The sequence below is a fragment of the Ptychodera flava genome (assembly GCF_041260155.1).
Source record: "Ptychodera flava strain L36383 chromosome 3 unlocalized genomic scaffold, AS_Pfla_20210202 Scaffold_27__1_contigs__length_13241970_pilon, whole genome shotgun sequence".
Classification (NCBI taxonomy): domain Eukaryota; kingdom Metazoa; phylum Hemichordata; class Enteropneusta; family Ptychoderidae; genus Ptychodera; species Ptychodera flava.
Genome location: NW_027248281.1, coordinates 170,091 through 195,337, shown reverse-complemented (window position 1 = coordinate 195,337; position 25,247 = coordinate 170,091). Strand labels below are relative to the sequence as shown.

At 37.4% G+C, this 25,247-nt stretch overlaps 1 protein-coding gene across 2 annotated transcripts in view; it reads left to right on the top strand.

The window, feature by feature from the left end:
- The window catches only part of LOC139126525 (retinoblastoma-binding protein 5-like), a 299,327-nt gene that overhangs the window by 192,856 nt on the left and 81,224 nt on the right, over nt 1–25,247 (top strand). For both annotated transcript variants that reach the window (XM_070692577.1, XM_070692578.1), the window contains one exon: nt 14,374–14,473. In XM_070692577.1, the coding sequence (XP_070548678.1) occupies nt 14,374–14,473 (100 nt within the window). The remainder of the gene's footprint in view (nt 1–14,373; nt 14,474–25,247) is intronic.

Sequence of the window (25,247 nt, the reverse complement as noted above, 5' to 3'; positions counted from 1 at the left end):
CCTTGGAAGTCGGGTTTGACCAGAATTGTAAGGTGATGTAATCTCCGATATATATCGGATATTTACCCACGATTTGACGGAATGTAGTATCGTCTAGTGTCGATATTAGAGTCCCCAAATCACCGATAAATATCTGGTAAATATCGGCGATTTCACAAACCTTGCGAATTGCGGGCCGAGGCACAGGGCAAGTCATTATAGTGTTGTCTACTATCGATATAGAGTCCCCAAATCGCTGATAAATATCAGGTAAATTTCGGCGATTTCACAGACCGGGCGTACCGAAGCACAGGGCAAGTCATTCTACTATCGTCTAGTATCGATATTAGAGTCCCCAAATCGCTGATAAATATCGGGTAAATTTCGGCGATTTCACAGACCGGGCGTGCAATGGCAGAAAGCAATTACAGTGAAATACGATCAAGCTACGATGTGTATCAGCGATCTTTACGACATAAACAGCTGGGCTTGATGTGGTCTTGTTTACATCTTTAATCAGCTACATGCTCTCAGTTACATAACGCACAAGGACCACTCCATGCATGTCTGATAGATAATCATAAACAAATCACCACACCTTGCAATGTCATGCATCTTTCTTTTTTATTCGTGATGAATAAGTGAGCGTGCATTCAGACACTTACATATAAAATTACCCGAATAGCTTCATTTATGATCCTTGACACTCACATATCAGCTGTGCGTAGACCCCAGTAATTGTGCCCTGGTGGGACCTTGTCCCGCTCTTATTCAGTCAATCACACCAGTTGGCCACCCCTTAAAGCTAGTTGCACACTCCTCTAAGTACTTCCGTGGCAGTATACTTGACAACGTCACCTGGCGTACAAAAGCTGGTCGCCAAAGTTGCCTTACACAAGGGGCCGAGATTAAGGTTCGTGTGACTGCTAGCTGAATTTGACAGCGGGCATTGCAGTCTGTTGTGCCGTCTTTGACTTTCAAGTGTACAATATAACATACATCACTGATCGATCTTCTGACTGAAGATGTTTTAAATTGCAGCCTTATGAACATTGAGGCGACTTAACCGATCCAAATGGCTTTCGCAAACTTGAAAGTGCTCGTATTATTAAAGAAAGACATGAGTAAAATGTCAGTTGAATCTGTGTGTTGGTTTTTGAGAAGAAGATTTTTAATGATTAAATTGCGATTTTCGCTATATCCAATACGGCGAACAAACCTTCTGACTGACCCAAACGCCCTTCGGAAATTAAAAAGAACAACCACTAGGGATTATGAGTGTAAAATTTTAGTTAAATCTGTGTATTGGTTCTGGAGGAGAATGTTTTGAAAGATTAAATTACGAGTTTTGCAAAATCAAATACGGCAGCCAAACCATGTGACCGATCCAAACGCCTTTCGCAAACTTGAAAGAGATCACACTTTAGATGATATACATAAAATTTCAATTGAATCTGTGTGTTTGTTCTGGAGTAGACAATTTTTAAGAGTAAATTACGATTTTTGCAAAATTCAATATGGCTGCAAAGCCAGGTGACCTATCCAAATGCCTTTCACAAACTTAAAAGAGATAACACTATAGATGATGCATGTACAATTTCTGTCGATTCGGTATGTTTGTTCTACAGAAGAAGATTTTTAAAGATGAAATTACGATTTTCGCAAAATCCAATATGGCGGCCAAACTGAGTGACCGATCAAAACGCCTTTCGCAAACTTGAAAGAGATCACACTTTAGATGATATGAGTAAAATTTTAGTTCAATCGGTGAACCGGTTCTACTAAAAGATTTTTAAAGATTAAATTGTGATTTCACAAAATCCAATATGGTGGCCAAACCACGTGACCGATCGAAATGTTTTTTTTCAAACTTGAAAGAGATCACTGTAAGGATGACATGAGTAAAATTTGAGCTTAATCGGTGTTGTTGTTCTGGAGAAGAATATTTTTAAAGATTAAATAACGATTTTTTGCAAAATCCAATATGGCGGCCAAACCATGTGACCGATCCAAACGCCTTTTGCAAACTTGAAAGAGATCACACTTTACATGATAGACGTAAAATTTTACTTTAATCGGTAAATCGGTTCTTGAGAAGAAGATTTTTAAAGATTAAATTGTGATTTCACAAAATCCAATATGGCGGCCAAACCACGTGACCGATCAAAATGTTTTTTGCAAACTTGAAAGAGATCACTGTTAGGATGACATGAGTAAAATTTCAGCTTAATCGTTGTTTTGGTTCTGGAGGAGAAGATTTTTAAAGATTAAATTACGATTTTTTGCAAATCCAATATGGCAGCCAAACCACGTGACCGATCCGAACGATTTTCGCAACCTTGAAAGAGATCACACTTCAGATGATATATGTAAAATTTTAGTTCAATCGGTGGATTGGTTCTTGAGAAGAAGATTTTTAAAGATTACATTGTGATTTCACAAAATCCAATATGGCGGCCAAACCACGAGACCGATCAAAATTATTTTTGCAAACTTGAAATAGATCACTGTAATGATGACATGAGTAAAATTTGAGCTCAATCGGTGTTTTGGTTCTGGAGAAGAAGATTTTTAAAGATTAAATGAGTATTTTAGAATATCCAATATGGCGGCCAGGGTCACGTGATCGCATGCGATTTTATTTGCAAATTCTAAAGACCTTAGGTCATGCTTGCTATACAAAAAATATCAAATCGACTAGACCCCTACGTCTTCTGGAGAAGCCATCTTTAGGTTTTTGGAAAATCCAATATGGCCGCCAGGTCACGTGACCAATCAAAATTTCAAGGGTCAGGTGCACGAGTACTAATTGGCTCCTATTAGCCCTGCAAGTTTGAGAAGTTTTCGTTCAGCCGTTCGAGAGATCTAGGTGAGCAAAGAAACGGCAGAAGAAGAAGAAGAGGAAGTCAGTAGAACTTGAGCAATAACAATAGGGTCCCAGCCGGTCGGCTTGGGCCCCTAATGAAATACAATGTGTGAGCCTTGTTTCTCTGACCACAAAAGATAACATCTCCCCTGAGAACTTGAAAGGAATTGACTGTTTTAAAGAAAAGCCGGTATAGTACTGATCACAGTTGATTTGCCAAAAAAGTGTTCTATAATTTAAAGTTGTATATATACTAGACTTTCCATTTTGTTTTCATTTGTTGGAATGTAAAATGAATACATAAAATCATCCTGTGATATGTGAAACACTGGCTTAAATTTGAAAAATTGCACTGCTACTCCATTTGAAAAAAAAAATTGATGCAGGTCTGATTGTAGAAATACAAAAATGCTGTCTCTGTAACAAAAAAAGTTCCCATACCCACTTCCTGCATACCCCCAGAAATCAAATGGGTCTCCCCTTAATATGCGCATGCGCACATAACAAGTTAGCTTTGTTTTTCAAGGACTTTGACAAATCAAACCGACGCCATCTTGTTTCTCGGTCTGGTGCGAATTTTGACGTTTTAAAGTTTTTAGTGTGTATTTGATGATGTTTTGTAAATATGGAGTTCACAGTGATGGTACTTTTGTTGCTGTCATGTATTTTTGGCACGAAACGCTCCTTCGATAGACTGAAGAATGATGGCCTCCGTACTCGGTACTCCCCAGTACCAGCGAATCCATTGCTTTAGCGAGGCAATCCCACCGGCGGCCCGTACTAATAGCTGGGTGAGAGCGAGGGAACGCTCTGTCCTGCTACCTCCATGTCATAACAAACTAGCGTCGTTTTATGTTGATGTACTGTCCTTTCAACACAGCGATAACCTTTAGTTTTCTGTTGCTTATTTTGGGTAATTTCGACAGTTGTGCATTGATTTTGACATCATTGTTGACTTCGATCGCTAAAGACAGTGTGTGCTTATGTTGACTGATTTACTATTTTTTTAAAGGAAGTACGTGCACTTCAGAATCACGGCATAATCCGACATGGTAATTTGGCATGATCATCACATCATACATGATCCGAGATTGCACTTTAGCAAGGTCACGATAACTAATGTTGTTTGTTTAACTGTCGTTTAATACCTATATTTCCTCTAAAAGACCATTAGAATTTCCTCCTGGCTACTTTGAAATCGTGCACTGGCATGCATGTAGTTGTCAACATCACTATGCTTGAATGTCGTAGACTCTCATACTATGAATACATCAACTGTCACTGCATGTGTGCAAGTCACTCCATATCATGTCATAAATGTAGTATTGCGACGTTTGAGCTGCCAGAAGCCAGAATTTACAGTTTACGAGTAAAACTCAGTTCTACTGTGAACAAAATGCAAGCTATGTTGTATAACTATCGTGGATAGCATAATATTTTGTACCTATCACCGTGTCAGAAAATCAGAAGGAAACAACCAGTCAGACAAAGTGTGGTTAGGATGATACTGTCCAATTTTAATATTTGTCTCTCGGCACACACCAGATACTTATGACTGTAAAACAACATTTCCATATAATTGTATATTCAGTTTTTATATAGTTTGCTTTTCACCACATTGTATGTCCTTCCCTGCACTACATAATTCAAAATTAAATATTGTTTTTGGCCTATACATACTTGAGGGGTATTAGCGTATTTAGTCTCATACATTAAAGATGCACTGTTGACCTACAGAGTCCAAACTTTTTATCATTGTATTGTAGATAGGTGCACACTCCAAATACTACCGTAAGTACAAGTGTGGTGAGTGTAACAAGCAAATGTTTTTAGTCAATGGCCCAAATTTATTTTCTATTTGATGGACAATAAATACATGTGTAATCAATGCCAACAATCCAGTTTTTAGATTAGCCATTGTCCATTATATTACAATAGTTTGTGGCTAAATTTTCTCCCCTTCCGTATTATATAAGTTCACTGTTTCCTGTTTTAGATATTGTTGATCCTATTGACTCCCATCTCTTATTCTTAATTCACTTTCACACATATCAAGGTTGGTGATACCATAGACCTTAAAAACGTTTTTAAGGTCTATGGTGATACATAGAATCCACACTTGAACTTATGCTGGAGCAGTAACCAACCAGTTCAAATAACTTTTATTTATGTCCAAACAATTTGACTTTTTGCCAAATTTCACATTTATGGCAATTAATAAACAGTGAGGAGGTACAAAGGACGTCCGTGCCCCCGGGCCCCATGTTTTGTAATTTTCTCCCATTTTTGGTCAAAAAATCTTCTTCTCTGAAACCACAAGTCCGATTGATTTGAAACTTGGTATGGAAGTGCATAGGAGTGACCTTTCCCAAATTTGGGCAAATCATGGTGAAATTTGCATATTTTTAGTTTACACGTCCATAGAATCCCATGTATTAAGGCAGATCTCCATAGACTCGCATGTATAAGGCCACGAAAAATACAAATTTAGTTTCTCATCGTATTCATATTGCAAAAAGGATGCAGTGACACAATTTTAGTCCTCACGGATGAAGTCCAGTGGGCTTATAGATTGGGTAATGTCTGTCTGTGAGTCCATTCGTGAGTCCATCCACTCACGCAGATATCTCGGATATCTTGACAAAATGTCATGTGACCTCGATGACCTTTGACCTCAAATATACATATTTGTCCATAACTCAGTAACCACAAGTGCTACACCCTTCATGTATGGTATGATGGGACACCTTATGACACCACATATTGTACCTCATTAATTATGCACATATCTAATTTTGAGCGAGCCAATAGAGCTAGAGGTCTGATTTTTGGTATATAGGGATAACTTAGCAATACAATTTTTTTGACAAAATGTCACATGACCTCGGTGACAAATACTAAATAGTCAAGGATGGGAGCTACAGTGTCATTGACGCTATTTTATAATTATTGAAATTATGATGAAATCTGCATTTTTGTAATTTTGGGGCAATTTTTAACATAATGACCGTAGGTCATTATGTTATTAAGATGGGGTTGAGTTGAATGTCGGACAGTGAACATTTTGCGTAAACGACAAAAAGTAAAAATACCGTCAAGGACAGTGTGCTCACATTCGGTTTGAATTGGTAAATTCAAGAAATTTTTAAACCAGAAAAACAAGAGTGACAAAAGCAAATAAGGTCTGCAACTTAGGTACTGGAGGTCATCTTTAGGAACATGCATATCAACTTCTATAGCAATGGGACAAGCAGATCCTACATACATGACCAAATGTCAACAAAAAAATTAGCCAGAGAAGCTTGACAAAAAGAAAAGGTGGGAGAGTGGGGAAAAAATAAAGAGTGGGAAAAAATGTACAAGGGATCTGGTAAAAAGTAACGCTATCTCATCAATCTTCTATCCCCTACCCTATCCTGAATATCAAATGTTCCAACCCTTACATAAGACCAGCTGGCATGGCAGGAAATGTATTTACAAGCTTGGAGATGTTTTAATTAATGCTATGAGTGCTACCATTCGAATGTAAACAGCACTTAAATCAGTTATAGATAGTGAAATGCCTTCCACTGTGGGGGGGGGGGGGGGGGGGGGGGGGGGGGGGGTGGGGGGGGGGGGGGGGGGGGTGGGGGGGGGGGGGGGGGGGGGGGGGGGGGTGGGGGGGGGGGGGGGGGGGGGGGGGAAGAGATTACGACATCTGGAATTATCCTGGATCAAAATTTCTCATCAGTTCTTGTGTGTCTTACATGCAAAAGTTGCAAAAATTGGTTTGCAATGAAAAAATTTACCTCAGCTTTGTTTTCTGGATCAAATTTTACAACAAATTGATATTAAATATGACAAAATTATGTTCACAGCCTTCAAAACTCTCTCACAACATATCCTGGGTTGGTGTTGGTCATTTAAGGTCACAAAAGAAAATTACCTAAAATATAAAACTTTGGGGGTTTCCCAACACTTTGAGCAGAAAATTCATCTCATTACATCCCTCGGGACTTTTGTACCAAATTACAAAACTATCAGACAAGTAATTTTGAGAACAAGTTTTCTTGACCAAAAATGACAAAATTGTCTTAAAAATACAAATTTGTATATTTCAGGACAATTTCCACATATCTAACTATTGTCATCTCTGGACATCTGTACACCAAATATAAAAGCTGTCTGTCCAGGGGCTTTAAAAAGAATATATCTTTTAAGATTTTTTGACCAAAAATGACAAAATTCGCCCCAAAACAGTAATATTTCCGATTTTGTCGTAATTTCAACAATTAAAAGGGTAACACCCTTGCAAACATCTAATCCAAATTTGAGAGCAATTGGGCTAGCGGTTTCAGAGAAGAAGAAATTTTACTTAAAATGAGAAAAGTAACAAAAAAATTCAGCAAAAATACAAAATTCAAGATATCTTCACGATATTCATTAAACTGATTTTGATCAACCTTAGGAACCTGTATGCAAAATATCAAAGCTATCAGATTAGCAATTTTTCAACAAAAAAAGTTTTGACCAAAAATTTGGAAAATTGCCCCAAAATTACAAATATTAAAATTTCAATTCAAATTGTATACAGTTGACTGAGGTCATCCTGAGGAACATGTATACCAACTTTCAAAGCAATCAGATAAGTGGTTTTAGAGGAAAACATTTTTTGACTAAAAACTGAAAAAATTACCCTAAAAATAGAAACATGCAAATTTCATCCCTAATTTTAAACACCTAATTTAGAATGCCTAAAGAAAAATGCACACCATGTTTCAACCCAATCTGACCAACGGTTACAGATATTTAGCAATTTGCAAGGTTTTTCCTTTTTTCCCCTCATTTGCATATTTTTGGCACTGACATGTTCATTTGAACAAATTCACATCTCCATCCCTAGGTGCACCTGTACACCAAATACTAAGACAGTAGGTGCTGCGGTTTAGCTGTTTTTGACGTGGACGGACATACATACATACATACATACATACATACATACATACATACATACATACATACATACATACATACATACATACATACATACATACATACATACATACATACATACATACATACATACATACATACAGACATGCAAATGGCATGCAAATGAACTGATTCAGCTTATACGATTACCTCACATTGGTATACCAAATGTGAGCTAAAAAACTGCTGAACAGACTGTGTTGATATCTGGTACAGATGTTTAGACTAATGTCAAGGTGCTAGGTTCCGATTCAGAAATATGGTGCCAAACGGATCAGTGGTTAGATAGGTATGGGAAATTGTTGATCCCTTTTTCAACTTATTGACTTTAGGGGCCTTCCATATGTGTATTTTTGGAAGGTACACCAATGCTGCATTTTGGACTGTTTTATGAGTTATGGAACAGAAATGTGTGTTAAATGAATGCTAGAGTCATGGAGGATGCACTGAATGGAAGTATCAGAGATTTCCATGCTCTTTTGGGTATCAAAAGTGATAAAAAAACATATTTCATACTTAAGATTCTCACATTTGAGATGACCCTAGGCATTAGTAAAGTAAACATCCTTGAGTCAATATACAGACTTTGACATTCCAGAGATTAGGTATCCACACCTCACATGTTACACTCTTTACTCTTATATAACCCTTTCACCACCATGGTATGGCCCAAACGCATTGTTATCAATGGTGAGTGTGGACCTGTCTACAGGGAAATGGGGGTGAACAGGTTAGACAATGACGTTACAATTTTTTGCTCACGTGTTGACACACATGGGCATATGTCGCAGCGATGTCTGTCTGTCTGTGTGTCTGTCTGTCTGTCTGTCTGTCTGTCTGTCTGTGTACTCAATATCTCAAAAACGGCTCATCAGATCAGAATCAAATCTGGTACATAGATTTAGTTTGCAAATGGCAAGAACTGATTAGTTTTTGGTGGGTGTGGCTTGCTTACTTTTTGCTCATTTGCATAATTAATGATTTTAGAAAAAAGTGACATATATTGACAACGACCACACACAATTTGATGAGATTCGCCACAAATGTTGATCACACCAAGATATATCAGCTTTGAAAGATATTAAGGGGTGACATGAAAGATAATTACTAATTTGCATGTTTAATGAAATTTCCTAATTAGGAGTATATATCTGAATTTACTCGATCAAAATTGACGAAACTTGGTATGCATTTTGAAGATACTATGATTTAACCTTATTGAAAGTCATTAAGCATTTTTACTACATCCAAATCCCAATTTGCATATTTAATGAATTTTTGAAATTAAGGATATATATTTGAAGTTACATGACCAAAATTGATGAAACTTGCTATGTGCATTGAAGATACTATGATAGAACATTATTAAATCATGTAATTCAGCATTTTTACATCAGCCAATTCCTAATTTGCATATTTTATGAACTTTCCTAATTAAGGTATTTATCTGATTTGACGAGACCAAAGTTGATGAAACTGGCTATGCACATTAAAGATACTATGATAGAACATTATTGAAAGTCACTAAGCATTTAAACTTCAGCCAGCTTCTAATTTGCATCTTTAATGAATTTTTGAAATTAGGGATATATATTTGAATTTACATAACCAAAATTGATGAAACTTGCTATGTACGTTAAAGATACTATAATTATGTAGGCTAACATTATTGAAAAGCATTAAGCATTTTTGCTTCAGCCAATTCCTAATGTGTGTATTTAATTAACTTTCCTAATTAGGGATATATACTTGGATTTATTTGATCAAAGTTGGCATAACATGCTATGTACATTGATGATTATACCTGGTTATACCAATATTGGAATCATTTCACACTTAAGTTTTCATGTCAGCTAATTTATAGTTTGCATATCTAATGAGCTTTCAAAGTTTGGAATATATAGTTTGAAGGACTTGACCAAAGGCAATTAATTACACTTTCTATATAAAGTAGTGATACAATGATAGCAGTCAAAGAAATCAATTATTTTTATTTCAGCTAATAACATATTTGAATACTTAATGACCTATAGAGTTAATCTGTGGTGAATATTGTTTATTATGTTGATCATAATTATTTCAATGAAGTTGCAAACATGTGGCAAAGGTTCAAATTTACACATAACTACAATATAGAATGAAACACGTGAGCATTTACAGTTCATATCTGGTTAGGTTAGTTACCAAGGTAGCACCAGCATAGAGTCCTGAGTCCGTGTGTTCTCACAGGAAATTACAGGGGAAAAAAATTATTTGAGAAGTTTCTCTCCTTTAAATAGAAGTATATTACACTTTAAATCTGTCATGGATGGATTGCTCTCAAATGATCTGAAACAGTTATTGCCCATTAGCAACAAATCTATAGCAAGATTTATGTAAAGTTCATGAACTTACACAAGGTATTAGACAAAAAGATGACCATGACTTTGCTGCCCTACATGTACTAGATCATCTTGCCCCCTTGCAGTAACTCAGTTCATTCCTATCTTGGCTTCAATTACTACTTTCAACATTTATTACATTCAGATTTCCTTAGCTTAGTGTGTAATTTTGTAATCTTAATTACTGTCAATTTAGCTTTACTACACTTATTCTAACCTCATTATTCTTACACTACTGTCATACCTTATAACCACAAATTCAAGAGATGTATACATGATTATCACTCAACAAACCATTTACAAATATGTCTTCTGCTTTTTTCTCCATATACATGTCTCTTTTCTCATAAAAATGGGCTTAAAATTGCAATGTGAAAAATAGTCTTTCAGCTATATGTTGCTCATTGACTTCGTGGTCTGTCTACGGTAACTCACAGTGAGTGGCGTTGTTGATAAATGCCAATAATACTAGGCGGTCATTATGTCCAAGCGCCATTGGCGGTATTTTTCTCATTTTTGGTCAAAAAATGTGCTTCTCTAAAAGTACTGGTCTAACAGCTTTGAAATTTGGTATACAGGTTTCTATAGATGAACAAAATTTCATCTTTTGAAATTATGATGAAATCTGCAATTTTTATTTTTTGGGCAATTGTTGCCATTTTTGGTCAGAAAATTTTATTCTCAAAAAACTACTCATCAGATAGCTTTGGTGAACATGTTCTTAGGGATGATCCGATATGATATATTCAAAGTATGATGCAATCTTCAATTGTGTATTTTTGCAGCTTATTTTAGCCACTTTTTTCTGGCCATGCGCATTGAGCTATCAAAGATTTCCACCTCCTTCATCAATATGTGTCAAAAATAGTTATTCTCTACATAAACACAGCAAAGCTATATCGGCCGCTAGGTCGCTTGTAATTGTTATATCTTATGTATAAAAATGTGCCGTAAACTATACTACAGTGTGTTCAAAATCAGCATTGGATTATTGTACTAGAGTGGAAAATGTTTACCAAAGTTAAGCTGCTACTGCTCAACTTTTATTCAGAAGATGTATTCTGGTAAAAGTGTCATGAAAAGTTATCATCACTTGGCATTTTATGCACGTAAGAGACTTCCTTGAGCGTAATGTTTTGTTTAAAATGGCAGCTGAATTATTGGCGTTGTAATATTTGTGTAAACAGATTTTGGACATCCGATCTTCCGATGAAACTTTGATATACTGATTTTAGCATAGACTCTAAGTTTTTGTGAAAATCGACGATAACAGTGTACTTGACCAAAAACTTCAGTACTGGACGATCGAACGACGTGTTTTCAGCTGCATTATGAACAGCAGCAGTGTTTTCGGTCTGTAACAATATGAAAACATTTCACTTGCCCAAAGGCTCGGCATATTTACCATCATTATGTGAATGTGTAACGGCCACTTCCCCAAGAAAATGATAAAACAAATATCCAAAATATCGCAAATTAATGTTGATGATATCCCAAAGAAATGTTCACGATAACAAGGACATTTTTGACGTATTCATATTCATACTGAGAATCGAATTGGATTGAAAAAAATCAAAACTAATTACATTCACACGTACACTGTCAGCAGACTTACAGGTACTGTAACTATCAAATACAGAAACAGTCTGTATATATCTCCCTTGTTCAATCAAAACAAAAGTCTTTCTTCCCTAGTGTAAGAGTCATCTGGTTATCAGCCTGCTCATCCCGACCCGATACCCTAGTCAATGCTCACATTGTGCTGAGAGTACTCAGGGTTGACAACAGAAACATCGTTCTCAGCTGAGGCATGGCAGAAATTTAAATTACTAGAATAATGCAGGCTGCTTACACAACTACACAAACATCAAGCTTCATGGTACACGGCAACGCAACGCACGACTTTTATATTATCAGTGAGTTTTTCAAGTCCATCCACACAATGTAGAATGCAGATTCAAAAGAGCAAGTTTGCTGATCTGCTGCGTGTACTTTTCAAAACCAATGGAAATAAATGTTGTTCATGGGTTGCCTTTTCTTTCGTTCTTTAAAATATACTCCACTATGTCAACGCACACTTGGATATCAAATTACGAGTGTTCAGAAATGGTTACTGTGGAACGTTGTTTTTCAATAACTGCATGCCCTGCAGAAACAAACTACTAGAACTTCTTGAAGTGCGAAAACCAGCAATTCTTCGCAATATGAGGTTGACTTCATGCAAGGCCAACATATACTCAGAAAATACTAGCAATGATTTTGTATTAATGCAAGGCGGAACTTCCATAATTATGTCGAAAGGTACGTGTTCAGCGCATTAAAGACGACGGCCCATCAATGATTGACTAGACAATGATCGGTACACTTATATGTCAGAGGCTATATAATAACCGAATAAATAAAAGTTGTAAAGTTTAGCAAGACTCGCGTTAAAGGTAGGCTGTTGGGCAGATCGTGGGGTGAACACACACGTGGCACCCCACGTGGGGTGAACCCCACGTCGGGTGGGGTGACGTTGGCCAGCCACAAAACTGCTGCCGAGAAAAGCTAGGTGACTTGGGGCCAGTCTACGTTAACTTATGCCTCTAGGCCTCAGTTTTCTTTTCTTTTAGCTGGTTCTATTTATGTGGTGGTGAGATTAGCAGTGCAGTGAATTTCAACTCACGATGAATGAAGAGTTTGCTATAAAATTGCTGATAAAATATTCAAACTTCGATTAATCGCCACCCTAAAATGTTGGAAATAGTAATGTGCATACTGGTACAGTGGTAGAAAGCATTGGTTGAAAACCGCAACCTTCCGATTGGCAACTCTACTGTAGTCGATTGTGGATTGATAGTTTCTCGGAATGCTGCCGTCGAGGACAGCCTGCTCCGTATTGTGTCAGTATCATCCATTTCTAGCTCCATGGTATCAGTTTGATAAAGTCAATACTCTATGTAGACAATGACATGTGAAATGTAATTTGAACCAGATATGAACTGAATATGCTCACGTGTTTTACAACAGGTTCATTAATAGTACTGCGCTTCACAGAACAATGAGATATATGTTATCACTATATGTAGCAGGGTTTTTCAACTTCGCACAGTACTATCAGAGTTTAATCACTAATTACAAAACTTTATTCAATATGCAAATGAGCTGTTAATTAACTTGACACTGCTCAATGCTTAATGGGACAATAAGATATCCATCAGATCAACATTTGTAGCACCTTTTATTTAATTTAATGCTGTAATTTTAGAGTGATGTCACTAATTACAAAGTTCATTAAATATGCAAATAAACCCTAAATTAACTTGACACTGTTCAATGATTCATAGCACAATAATATTTTTATCAAATCAATATCTGTAGCAGGTTTCACAAAGTTTTGGTGCCGAAATTTCAGAGTTATATACCTAATTACAAAGTTTATTAAATATGCAAATGAACCCTTAATTAACTTTACACTACTAAATGCTTTACAATACAGTTAGATATCTGTCAGATCAGTATATGCAGCAGTTTTCATCACATTTGATGCCGTTATTTCGGAGTTATATGGCTACTTATAAGACTTCATGAAATATGCAAATGAGCTAATTATTAACTTGACACTGCTCAATGCCTCTCAGTACAATTGGATATTTATCAGAACAACATCTGTAGCAAGTTTCATCAAATTTAACGCTGTAATTTTGGAGTAATATCACTAATGACAAAGTTCATTAAATATGCAAATGAACCCTTAATTAACTTCACACAACTAAATGCAATTCCTTTTAATACATCTCTGAATTCATACCTCCTATGGTCTTTACGTTAAAAAACTATCTGCTTTAGGTAGATAACAATGATTTTAGTGATAAGCTGGTATGCTTTGCAAAGTGTGATCAGCACAGATAAAGATCACTCAGGCCACAATTTGAATAATCATGACTGACAGCATATATCAACATATTTAGAACTGAGGTCAAATGGACATTTCGGGACCATGCTCAAATTGGTTAGGGTGTCATTGACACTAGTTTAAATATATTTCCTACGTTAGACAAGCTTTGGTTTCTCATGAAAGTCTTTACAAGCACACAAGGCCAGGACAGTAACTATTTATTTCACACTCAATGTGTTGAACTTATTCTTTCTGTGTTATCAGCTTTCAAAAACAACTGTTATATATTGTTTTAACAGTGATGAAGAAAATGAAGATACAACAGCATTAGTGTATTTGCCTATCTCTCCAGAAGTTGATGAACCTGAAGAAGGTAGCTGGGCTCAACCATCAGATCCAGTGAGTATACTACTCGTGTAATGTCTTTGTTTTATTATGATGGTTCAGGGCAAGAGGGCCGAAATGAAGTTTATTTCCAACAGACAAAGGCTGGGAGCAAATAGATAGGTCTCATTCTGTCTATGTATCCATAAGCCAATAACTCAGCTATGCCCAGTTTTAAGCTTTTATGGTGTAAATATGCTTGTTAATTTATTTTGTGATATGATCTATTATAGCAACCTGGAAGCTGTTTTGTTACTTTTTTTCAGGTTTGAGGTATTATGCAGACATGCCTGAACTTATCTCCTTCAAAGTCTGTATAGGTTCAGTGTACTATGACATAGATATAGTGGTATATTTGTGTTGCAAAATGATGCAATATGGCTGCCAGGAGGTCATTTAGTTGTGATTTTCTAGCTACCATGGTTCAGGATGGTCCTACTTAAATTTGTAAATCTCAAATGTCCCAGTGGACCTGGTATTACCTTGAATGAAAATGATTATTGGACCAGTTTAATGTCATATTTCATATGTAAATTACAATTGAAGCTCTGATGAATGATAAAAGCCATTGTCTGTCTGTATATATACCGGTATGCATGTGCATATGTCTGTGTGTACTTCCACTGCATCTACTCCCAACCCCGCTGCATATATATATCTCTTTGATATTTGGTATGGAGATGCATAGCTTCCATTGTTAAAATGAAAACGATTGTCCAAACAATATGCAAATGAGGTGGAAACAAGGTGAAAATGGTATAATCACATGCAGATTGCACTGGCCGACAATCAGCACAGATTTGTTAGGGGGCACTCCACCGTCACCAACCTTGTTTCTTACACAGACCATTTATCCAGAGTAATCAATGATTGTGGCCAAGTTGATTCTATGTACCTTGATTCCAGCAAAGCCTTTGACTCTGTCAATCAATGACTTCTACTGCATAAACTCTCCCATTTTGGCATTCATACATACATAGTAACATTTTGAATTGGTTCTACTCATACCGTAGTAATAGAGTGCAGTGTGTGGTCCTTAAAGGGACAAAGTCGCCCATAACTCAGACACATTTCCACTATTATCATATACCTACTTTCATGTGCCATTTTAAAGCTATGGGAGAAAGCGCCCTCAGATCCCAGCATTTTTAGCTCATATTTGGTTTTATATGTAAATACCAAAAAGAGCTTATATGATGAGTCTGAGTGGCGTCTGTATGTCTGTATATTTGTGGGTTTGTATGTGCGGATGTATGTCCGTCACACACAAAGGCTCCCATACCGCCAAAGCTACCGTCTCAGTATTTGGTGTACAGGTAGATGTAGGGGTTGAGATGTAAATTTGTTCAAATGAACACATCAGTGTCAAAAATGTGCAAATGAGGTAAGAAAAAGGGAAATACTGCAAGTGTGCAGGAGTGGTGGCAGTGAACTGAATCAGCCCACACATCTGAATAAGAGGATTTTGACCTTTAACCTATTTGTATGCAGGGTACCTATTATGTTTGGGAGTGCAGCTTGAGCGGAGATACCCCTATTTGCATATTTATCTTAGAATTTCGTTCAAATGGAAGTGATGAGGGCGCTGTTCTACTTGACCGTTAGTGTGATTTTTCCTGTTTTTTGGGGGGCAATTTCAGCCCATTTTTTCCCAACAAACGATGTCAGAGACGTTTATATGGTCATATAAAGCAGTTAAGTTTGTGCCTATGAATTTTTATCGACTTCTACGGCTTACTTTTGGTGCTATGCTTGTATTGTCGATCTATGGCTCGCTAAACATAGGCCTACTTTTGGGCTGCCGCAACTACATGCCCAGCTGATTCTTGTGAATATTTTTACATAGTTAGACAGTCTAATCATTATTGAAGCCCCCTAACTTAGTTTTATTCTTGTTCATGTCATGCAAATCACTGCTTTGGCCTCGTAGGTTGTACACCGTCCCGCCATCAGAGAAGACAAGATGGCCGCTTAGAGTGAGGAACGTGTTGCACTCCGCTGACGCCTTGCTCACGTTTACAAATTGTTTAGGCCCAGAGATTGCAACAATATCACATATTTTATTGTTGTCAATCCAACTTATGTTATATTTATATTTGATGCTTGGGTTACTATTTCGCGGTAGTCCTCGTAGGCATTGGCTCCCGATATTCCATTGGGTAACCGGAGAAGTCGGGCAGTTGCGAACTCGGCCATCGCCGGCGCCGGTGGTGCCGACCAACTCGGCCAGTGGGACTCGGCCAGGAGAAGTCTGCCACTCGCAACAAAGCAATATGATTGCATACGCATTCTCTTCACAGTTGAATATGCCAAACAATTTTAACTTTTTACTACCATAGTTTTTGTTATTTTGTCGGTTTAATACTACTACGAACATACAGAAAACAACTCAAAGTCGAAGAGCTGCCATGTCCACCCTGCAAAACATGTACGGTACGTCTGCCTCCGTGTTTCTGCAGATCGCGCGCGTACCGTATTAAAGTTCAGGCAAACATTATGCCATTTCTTCAGTAAAATTCATGGCTTGATGACTCTTAACTAAGTTGCTTCACCGTCTCCTATGACTTTTTAACGAACTTCAAGTGTAACTATGACGAAGACTGCAAAACTCGCTACCACGATCGCGATACACCGCCATCTTTAATTTTACCCAATGTGTGTATATCATACGTGCGTTGAACTGTGATCTGTGAAGTTTGCAAACATTACGCTCATCTTATGAATGACATTTAGATCGCTTTCGTATATAACTTAAGTGAGACTTCAAAAAAAGAAACACTATTATGGAGCATATATTCTAATTGGGTGCATACTGTACTGGCCGACTTCTCTTGTATTCAGTCATTGTCAACTGTCAGTGTCTGTCTGTTTGGAGTCGATGCAGGATGTGGTGGTCGGACATTCCCACGTCTGATTTTACTGACCCCTCAGCCTTTCAAGATAATAATATCGTTGTGAGAGTGGATTTGAGTGACCGTGATTTGTCACAGTGTTCCTTTTCATTGGTAACGGGTAGTATATCACTGTCCAGTTATCATGTTTCAACTCGTCAATGTTGACTGAAGTCCGATAGCATAAAGGCGAGTTTCGCCGTATTAACTCAGTGCATAGCGTTACATACGCTGTACATGCATACACTGGGCTGTACGATCGGCCTTGTACGGTAACAGCGCATACATGGCATCGTGAAATCATGCCGCAAATATAGGCGCACTGTCAGAAATTCACGAAACTTGTCACAAGCGTTGTTCAATAGCAAGTGGTTTGACACAACAAGTATTATTTTTGTTCAAGACCTGTATCAGTGTGTATCGGGTCACAGTCTAAAAATAGCACACAGCTGAGAGGTATAAACCATCATGGCAACGTACGAATTCAGTTGTCAATTATCATTAGTATTTATTTCTATCATATATAGATACGATGAAATTACTCTCAAACGTGTACATTACCTCATAGCATGTTCAATTTCGCATTAAATAATCATATTTGTGAGCTTTCAAGCCCATTTTCACGACCAAGTCGCTCGAACGACATGTATTCCGGCATATTGCTTGTTTACATTCAGAACGAGGCTCTGCAGCCTATTGAATTATGCAAATTTCTATACGTCCGCTCAAGCTGGAGTGGTAGCAGTAACTGAAACAGCCAATTGGTCATTTCCTGTCATTGTTTATGAACTGTGACATATTAACAGATCTGCTGAAACCATGGATGTCTATTTTTGTACATCCATGGTAGAAAGATTCTCTGCTATGCATGTTGCTAAAGTTGACCTTCAGTACCTAAAGTTTCAGACCTTATTTACTTTTGTCATTCTTAATTTTCTGGTTTAAATATTTCTTGTTGTTCTTCTGGTCGTACTGTCCAGAAATTGTCATAACATCAACATATAATTTTCCTGCACTGAACAGATAGAAATAACACTTATTGTTGATCTTTGGTACGTACCAATTCTGATCAAATTTGAGTGACACCGTAAAATTGCGGTATTTTTTTAGCGACGAAGTTACGTAACTGAGGAAGCTTATAGAGTTGGGAGAGGCGAAATTGACGTCATTTCCGTCAACAACTTCCGTAAAACTATTTTGTCACACCACGTGATCAGTGTTATTTAACAACTATAGCATACCTCCATGGCTACCATTCACGTTGCACACTCACTATCAGCGAAAATACCAGATCGTGTTGAATTGACATTATAATTGAACTTAGAGCGTACGTGTGAGTGTATTGGCTTACATGAAAATGCGATAGACAATGATGCATTTACGTTAGAACGTCCATGCTCGATCATATTGTTTTTGTTCTGTCAGTGTAAATTACGAGATTGATGGATGTTGATGGACATCATGCGTGCGTTTGGTCCTGACATGCATGTCGTTTCGATCTCCTTTTTACTGTGCAGGGGAGAATGAATTACGTTCCTCATGGGTTTCAAATATGTCAAATAAATACGAAGTTTTGAGTGGATTTACGATTTCGTTTGTAAAATTACGAGCGAAAATTTCAGCTTCCCATTTCATCGGCGCAACCGTGCAAGAAACCTCAGTGTCCTACGGGTCCTACTAATTACTGCCCGTCACTGCCTGTCAGGAAATTAGCCTTCCAATTACTGTAATCAGTTGATATTTCAATACCAAAGACCACTACTCTTTGTAAAAACGAACGAAATAATATTCCAAGATCCGAAAAATGTTGATTTTCGAACGAGTAGCAACGCTAATCATGTGATCGTACATGCATCACCATTGGCCATACATACTGCCCGTCGACGTCCGACCACTGCCCGTCACTGCCGTCGGGAAATTTACCTTTCAACAACTGTAATCAGTTGATATCTCATATCAAAAACATTACTGACTATACAACCAAACAAAATTGTCGTCCCAGACCCCAACAACGTTGATTTGCGAACGAGTGGCAACGCTGATCGTAATCGATGTCCGAACACTGCCTATCATCACTGCCCGTCGAGTAGAGAACTTAGCGCTCCAATATTCACGTTAGTTCTGAGACAGGACTAGGGCATTTGGAGTAAAACAGACTCTTATTTTGTAGCTTTCTATTATTAGTCCCCACGGACAATGTCCGGGGGGACTTATAGGTTTGGGCATGTCCGTGCGTCCGTCCGTTCACGCAGATATCTCTGAGATGCCTGGAGCGATTTCATTCAAACTTGATACAAGGATTACTTCATATGTCATACAGATGCACGTCAATTTGTTTTGTGATACAATCCAATATGGCCGCCAGGCGGCCATTTTATTACGATTTTTTCATGTACAGAGCCATAACTCAGGCATGTTCCAACTGATTTTATTCAAAGTTGGTACAAGGACATTGACCAATGTCATAGATATGCACATCAATTTGTTTTGTGATACGATCCAATATGGCTGCCAGACGGCCATTTTATTACGATTTTTTCATGTACAGAGCCATAACTCAGGCATATCTCAACCGATTTTATTCAAAGTTGGTACAAGGACATTGACCTATGTCATACATATGCACGTAAATCTGTTTTGTGATACGATCCAATATGGCCACCAGGCGGCCATTTTATTACGATTTTTTCATGTACAGAGCCATTTCTCAGGCATATCCGCATGTTTCGACCAATTTTATTCAAAGTTGGTACAAGGACATCGACCAATTTCATAGCTATGCACATCAATTTGTTTTGTAATGCGATCCAATATGGCCACTGTGCGACCATTTTGTTACGATTTTTTTCATGTTGTGAACCATAACTAACAGATGTATCAAGCGAATTCATTCAAAAGTATTTTTATCAAAGACCTAATGAAGAGGACTCTATCCTCTTTGAGGACCTGTAATCAAAATACCCATTAACAAGTGGGGACTGTGTCATCAACGATAACTTGTATAAGTGGTCTTTGGTATTGATATATCGACAGATTACAGTAATTGGAAGGTTAATTTCCTGACGGGCAGTCGATGGGCAGTGATGGGCAGCGACGGGCAGTAATTAGTAGGACCGGTGTCCCTACTACCTCCATGATCACATGTTGTACCACACGAACATGAAAGGTGTGTGGAAATTTGCGTAGTGTTTTTTCTCATTTAATTTGGCAAATTATCAGCAAAAACCTCAATAATTCAAGGTAACCTTTTCTTCTCAATCGCTTCCTGGAGTTTCAAAGTCATACCAACGAAAATGAGTGAAAAATTTTGATGCAAAAATCGTGCATCGACGAGAGTAATATGCGTAAGCTTAAAGAGACTGAGAGTATTCAGAGAAAAATAGCCCATGGTTCGAGCTTGGTTTTCCTGTTTTTCGTTTGAATTTTGGCCAAATAGTCGCTTTTTAGCGGGTTTTGAAATTTTTAAAGCATCTAAAAATATTAAAATGACTTTTCATTAACAAATAAAAATATTTTGGCAGGCTGAATCATATAGCTAAAAAGTGAACAATCAATGTTTTGGACGAGTACATACGTGTGAGTGATTTTTCGCGGGGATTCCTCGACCGTTCATTGCTGTGGCGTTCAAATACGCAGTCAGTTTCCGTGAAACGGGATGAAATTTTCTTTCAGGCGAGGCGTTTCAAGTTACTCTTGAGAAAAGTTACTTATTTATCAGTTGTTGTTTTACTGTTTCATGACACATGTTTTGTACACTTGACATGTTGTTGCCCTATGTGATAGCCGCATATGCAGTCATATGGCACAAGATAAAAGCATGTTGTGACATTTTGAAAACAAAGCCAAACTGCAGCCATCATTAAATAATAATAAATAATTGCAATTCATTAGCCAGTACAGGGCTCAAAAATTCCTATCGCCCGACGCCCGTGGCTAGTGAACTTTGCGTTCGGGCAAGTAAAATCAATATGCTTCCCGTCCGACGGGCAAGTGCACCAGCGGTTGAATCAACTAAGCTCTGGACAATTCAAGCTTGAAAACGTATTACATTAGGTCTGTACACGCCCACAATCATTGTAAGTCCTTCAACTCTCAGAAGTTTTTTCTGAAAACCCTTGAAAATCCGCCCGACATCGCAAAATAATCGTTCTTGCTGTTGTAAAACACAAAAAGTCGTAAAAATAGAGTTTGCGACATGTTCTCTCCGACGACACAGAGTGAACTCACTGTTTTGTATGTGTGCCGTTAAGTGGTATGCTCTTGACAGTGGTTGCCATTCTCTTTGTGCAAGTGTATGACTCGTATGACAATCGATCGGCTTCACGGGATAGTGTCGTTGCACCATGTGCTTGGTTAAAATGGATGTAAACTTATTCGAAGCCATGGATCTCGGCAATGCTTACTGCTCAATGTAATTAAATCAACACCCAGTTGAAAAGTACAAGTTTACATCTTAGTCGAAACGGGCTCAGTCGACCAAGGAGGCCACATATTGCAGCTACGTAGTGTGTGAGATGCAGACAGTTTCAAATTAGGGACCGTCTCAGATTGTCGCAGAAGTTCAAAAAGCGAAATTTATTCGTTTAGGGGGGGAGGGGGTTCGACCTCAATTCAATTAGTGAACTTCACTTTCGCACTTTTTTTTGTGATCACAAGTTTTCGTGTGTTTATTTTAAATTAAAGAAAAAAATGCAGACTCATGCCAACAACTTTGTAACTGTTTCCATCTCGTTCGTTCCCAAAACACAATTTACAGATAGTAACATTGTATCCTAAACCTTTCATTCATCAAATTATTCAAAGACAAAAAGTATCATTCTTTTAAATGTGCTAATTATAAGCGTCTACTCTGAACTAGATGTCTTTATTCTCACTTGTTATGCACCTGGTCATAGTCGTTTTAATATGATTGAGCACGCCTGGGCCCCCATGTCGAAGTCTCTCGCCGGAGTGACTTTAGCTACATGTATATGTCTACCTGGTGAGGAAAAACCACCATGTAAACAGACTCAGATATAACCGAAGCCAAAATTCGCTGTAAGGAATCAAGTGTCTGCGACAACGCAATTAAACAGTCAATGCATACTGGAACGGCCAGAACTGGAAAGGGTTTCCTATAACAAGTGAGGGATATCCGTATTTGGGTAAATTGCTTGAACCGTATGACGATTACTCGGATGTTACTGCATTTGCAAGTGCTGGCATTAGGGAATTGCAGGCCAAGCCTCGGTTTGTTTAATGTTGTAATGTGGCAAGGGGAATACGTCTTTAGTAGCTATAGCAAAATGCAACATTGTACTCTAAGGCAGACATGAACATTTCGCACTTTTGAAGTTTCGTTTAGGGGGAGGGGGGAGGGGGTTTTGATCTAAACGAAGAAATTTCGTTTCTTGAACTTCTGCGACAATCTGAGACGGTCCCTTACGTGACCTTGGTTGTTAGGGATCGGCTCTCACTTACAGAAAACAAATTTGCACTGAAGAGTAACGAAAATGAAACTTGAATCTGCTCTCTTGACGAATACATTTATCAAAATAAAACAGCTGTGCTCAGTGAGCAAACATGTAAACAGGTATTAGGGTTGAAGATGTACATGTGCGTATGCATTGGCAGATAAACACTAGCAGAGCAGTTGTCTGTGATCTCAGCTTGATAATAAAGAGCAGCAGCCAGCCATACACATTGTAAATCACACAATCTTATTACTCTTATGCAAAGATTTTAATTTGGATGAGGTTGTGGAAAAATTCCAAATTCAAAGATGTTTTCTGGATGACCAAATCTACAGAAAAGACTTAAGTATTCTCACATTTCTTCTGCGACATTTCAGATTTGGTAATGGTCCTTCATTTTAACAAGATGTAGTTCATGTTTGAATCTGTTTTTTCCCTCTTTGAATTCACTTCATATGGCCAAACTCTTGCTCTCTGTTACAAATTACTGGTACAGCTATTAGAAATTTAGGGCAAGTAATTTTTCCTCTCGGGCAAGTACAATTGAAATTCACGTGTCCCACGGTTAGTAAGTTTGAAAAAAATTTTCGAGGCCTGCAGTATGGGTTGACTTTTTGTGACGTGTACTCACCATATTTTCAAGAATTTATAAATTAGAATGAGTATGTGGCAATGACAAAATAATTTATTATACTGATCACATGATGTGTTAAACTGCCACCAGATTTTTCATAATTGCCACCTAATTTTATATCCGGTGGCAAACTTTTGCCACAAGAAATAAAAAAGTATTTCTATCCCTGAGCTGTCAAATTTTGACACTCAAAATACTATCGTTTTCAAAGTACATTTTGAGTGAACTTTGTAAATGAACATTCTGAACCATCGTGTAATCTATGCTTAGAATTTTGTTGCTTTTGAGGTTATTCGTAGTTTTTTGTTTCTTTTCATCATCAAACATTGACAAGTAAGCTTGTAAAACTATGTGTTATGTGTTACTTTCTGGTTTTGTAACATGTAAAGAAATAAATAAGTTGATTTCTTTTGATCCTTTCCACTTATTGGTATTTTTTCCTGGTTTAAAGTTACTAATATCCTTAACCTTTAGTCTCTACAATCTTAGAAAAAATGAAACGATTGATTTAATAAAAGAAACTTATTGTGACACAGTTCAGTCATTTTCATAACTCTGGTTCAAAATTCAGTGTGCTATACTCATATCTTGGCAGTGCTGAACTCTTCTATCATAGTATCTGCAATTGAAGAATTACTTCACGTAGAATAATTTGTAAATGTAAATCAGTGCTGTTTCCGACGTATTAGAACTTATTTTGTAATTACTACATGGCAGAACAATGTCTTCTTCATTTACATAGAAGAAGAACAGTTTATTTCGCTAAAATGTGGTGAAATATGGCGAAAAAAGTCCAACGTGTCAATAGCCAATTTTTGTCTATTGACAGGCGCCTGTCAATAGCCAGATTCTGTCTATTGACAGGCGCCTGTCAATAGACACTCCGTTATTTTTAATTGTCAGGGTGTTGCCAAATCTTGTGTTTATATAAGTATGTCCGGTTCTGAGATGAGCTATATTGGCATACAAAAGGAATTTGTTGATAACTGACAATTTAATTAATACAGTCAATTTTGAAATTTACTCAAAACTTTTGAGACTGAATTTGAAATTTTACTAAGAATTTTCGGTAGCTAGAGGGGAATCAGACATACCAGCGTGATGGGCGGACCAGAAAGTCCATGGAAATCAAGCATGTTGTTCTTACATGAACATTGCTGTTTGGTGTGTTGTTTTGTAACACACTATGCTAACATGTTTCAACACCCAAGGAAACATTTGTAACTTTATAGTCAATGCCTATTACTAAAATTATTTTAATTTTGTATTGGAATATCACAAAACAATGTTGTGATCATCGCAGTCCAGCTAGCTGTTATGAGTAAGCATGTGTACTTGGCTGGACCGATCAAATTTCTGCAAAAAATCATTTCACCATCAATGACAAGCTAAAGTGACGTCTTTAATAAATGTGTCCATTCAATATCCAAAGAAAATCAAGGCTATCAATGACACGAAGAAAGTTTGTTTAGAATTATATTTTCGTTTTAAACTACAGTTCTTTGATGCAGTGTGGTTGTCTGGCAATCCACCATCACGGCAGATGTAGTGCATGCAATACACAGTCCACACTGTCCAATCATGCGTGCTTATTTTCCTGTTATAATTCAATTGGGTCAGAATTTTATAGCAAGGAACATACAAAATCTTGCAGATAAATCAATTTGGATGATCTATGTTGATCTATGCAAATTCCAAGTTTGGTGGACATGTGAAAATTATGTTTTTTGCCTTCATGTACAAGATGGCATGTTTACCAAGCTGGATGTTCACTGCTAAAAAAACAATAGGTTTCACATTTCAACCCTTTT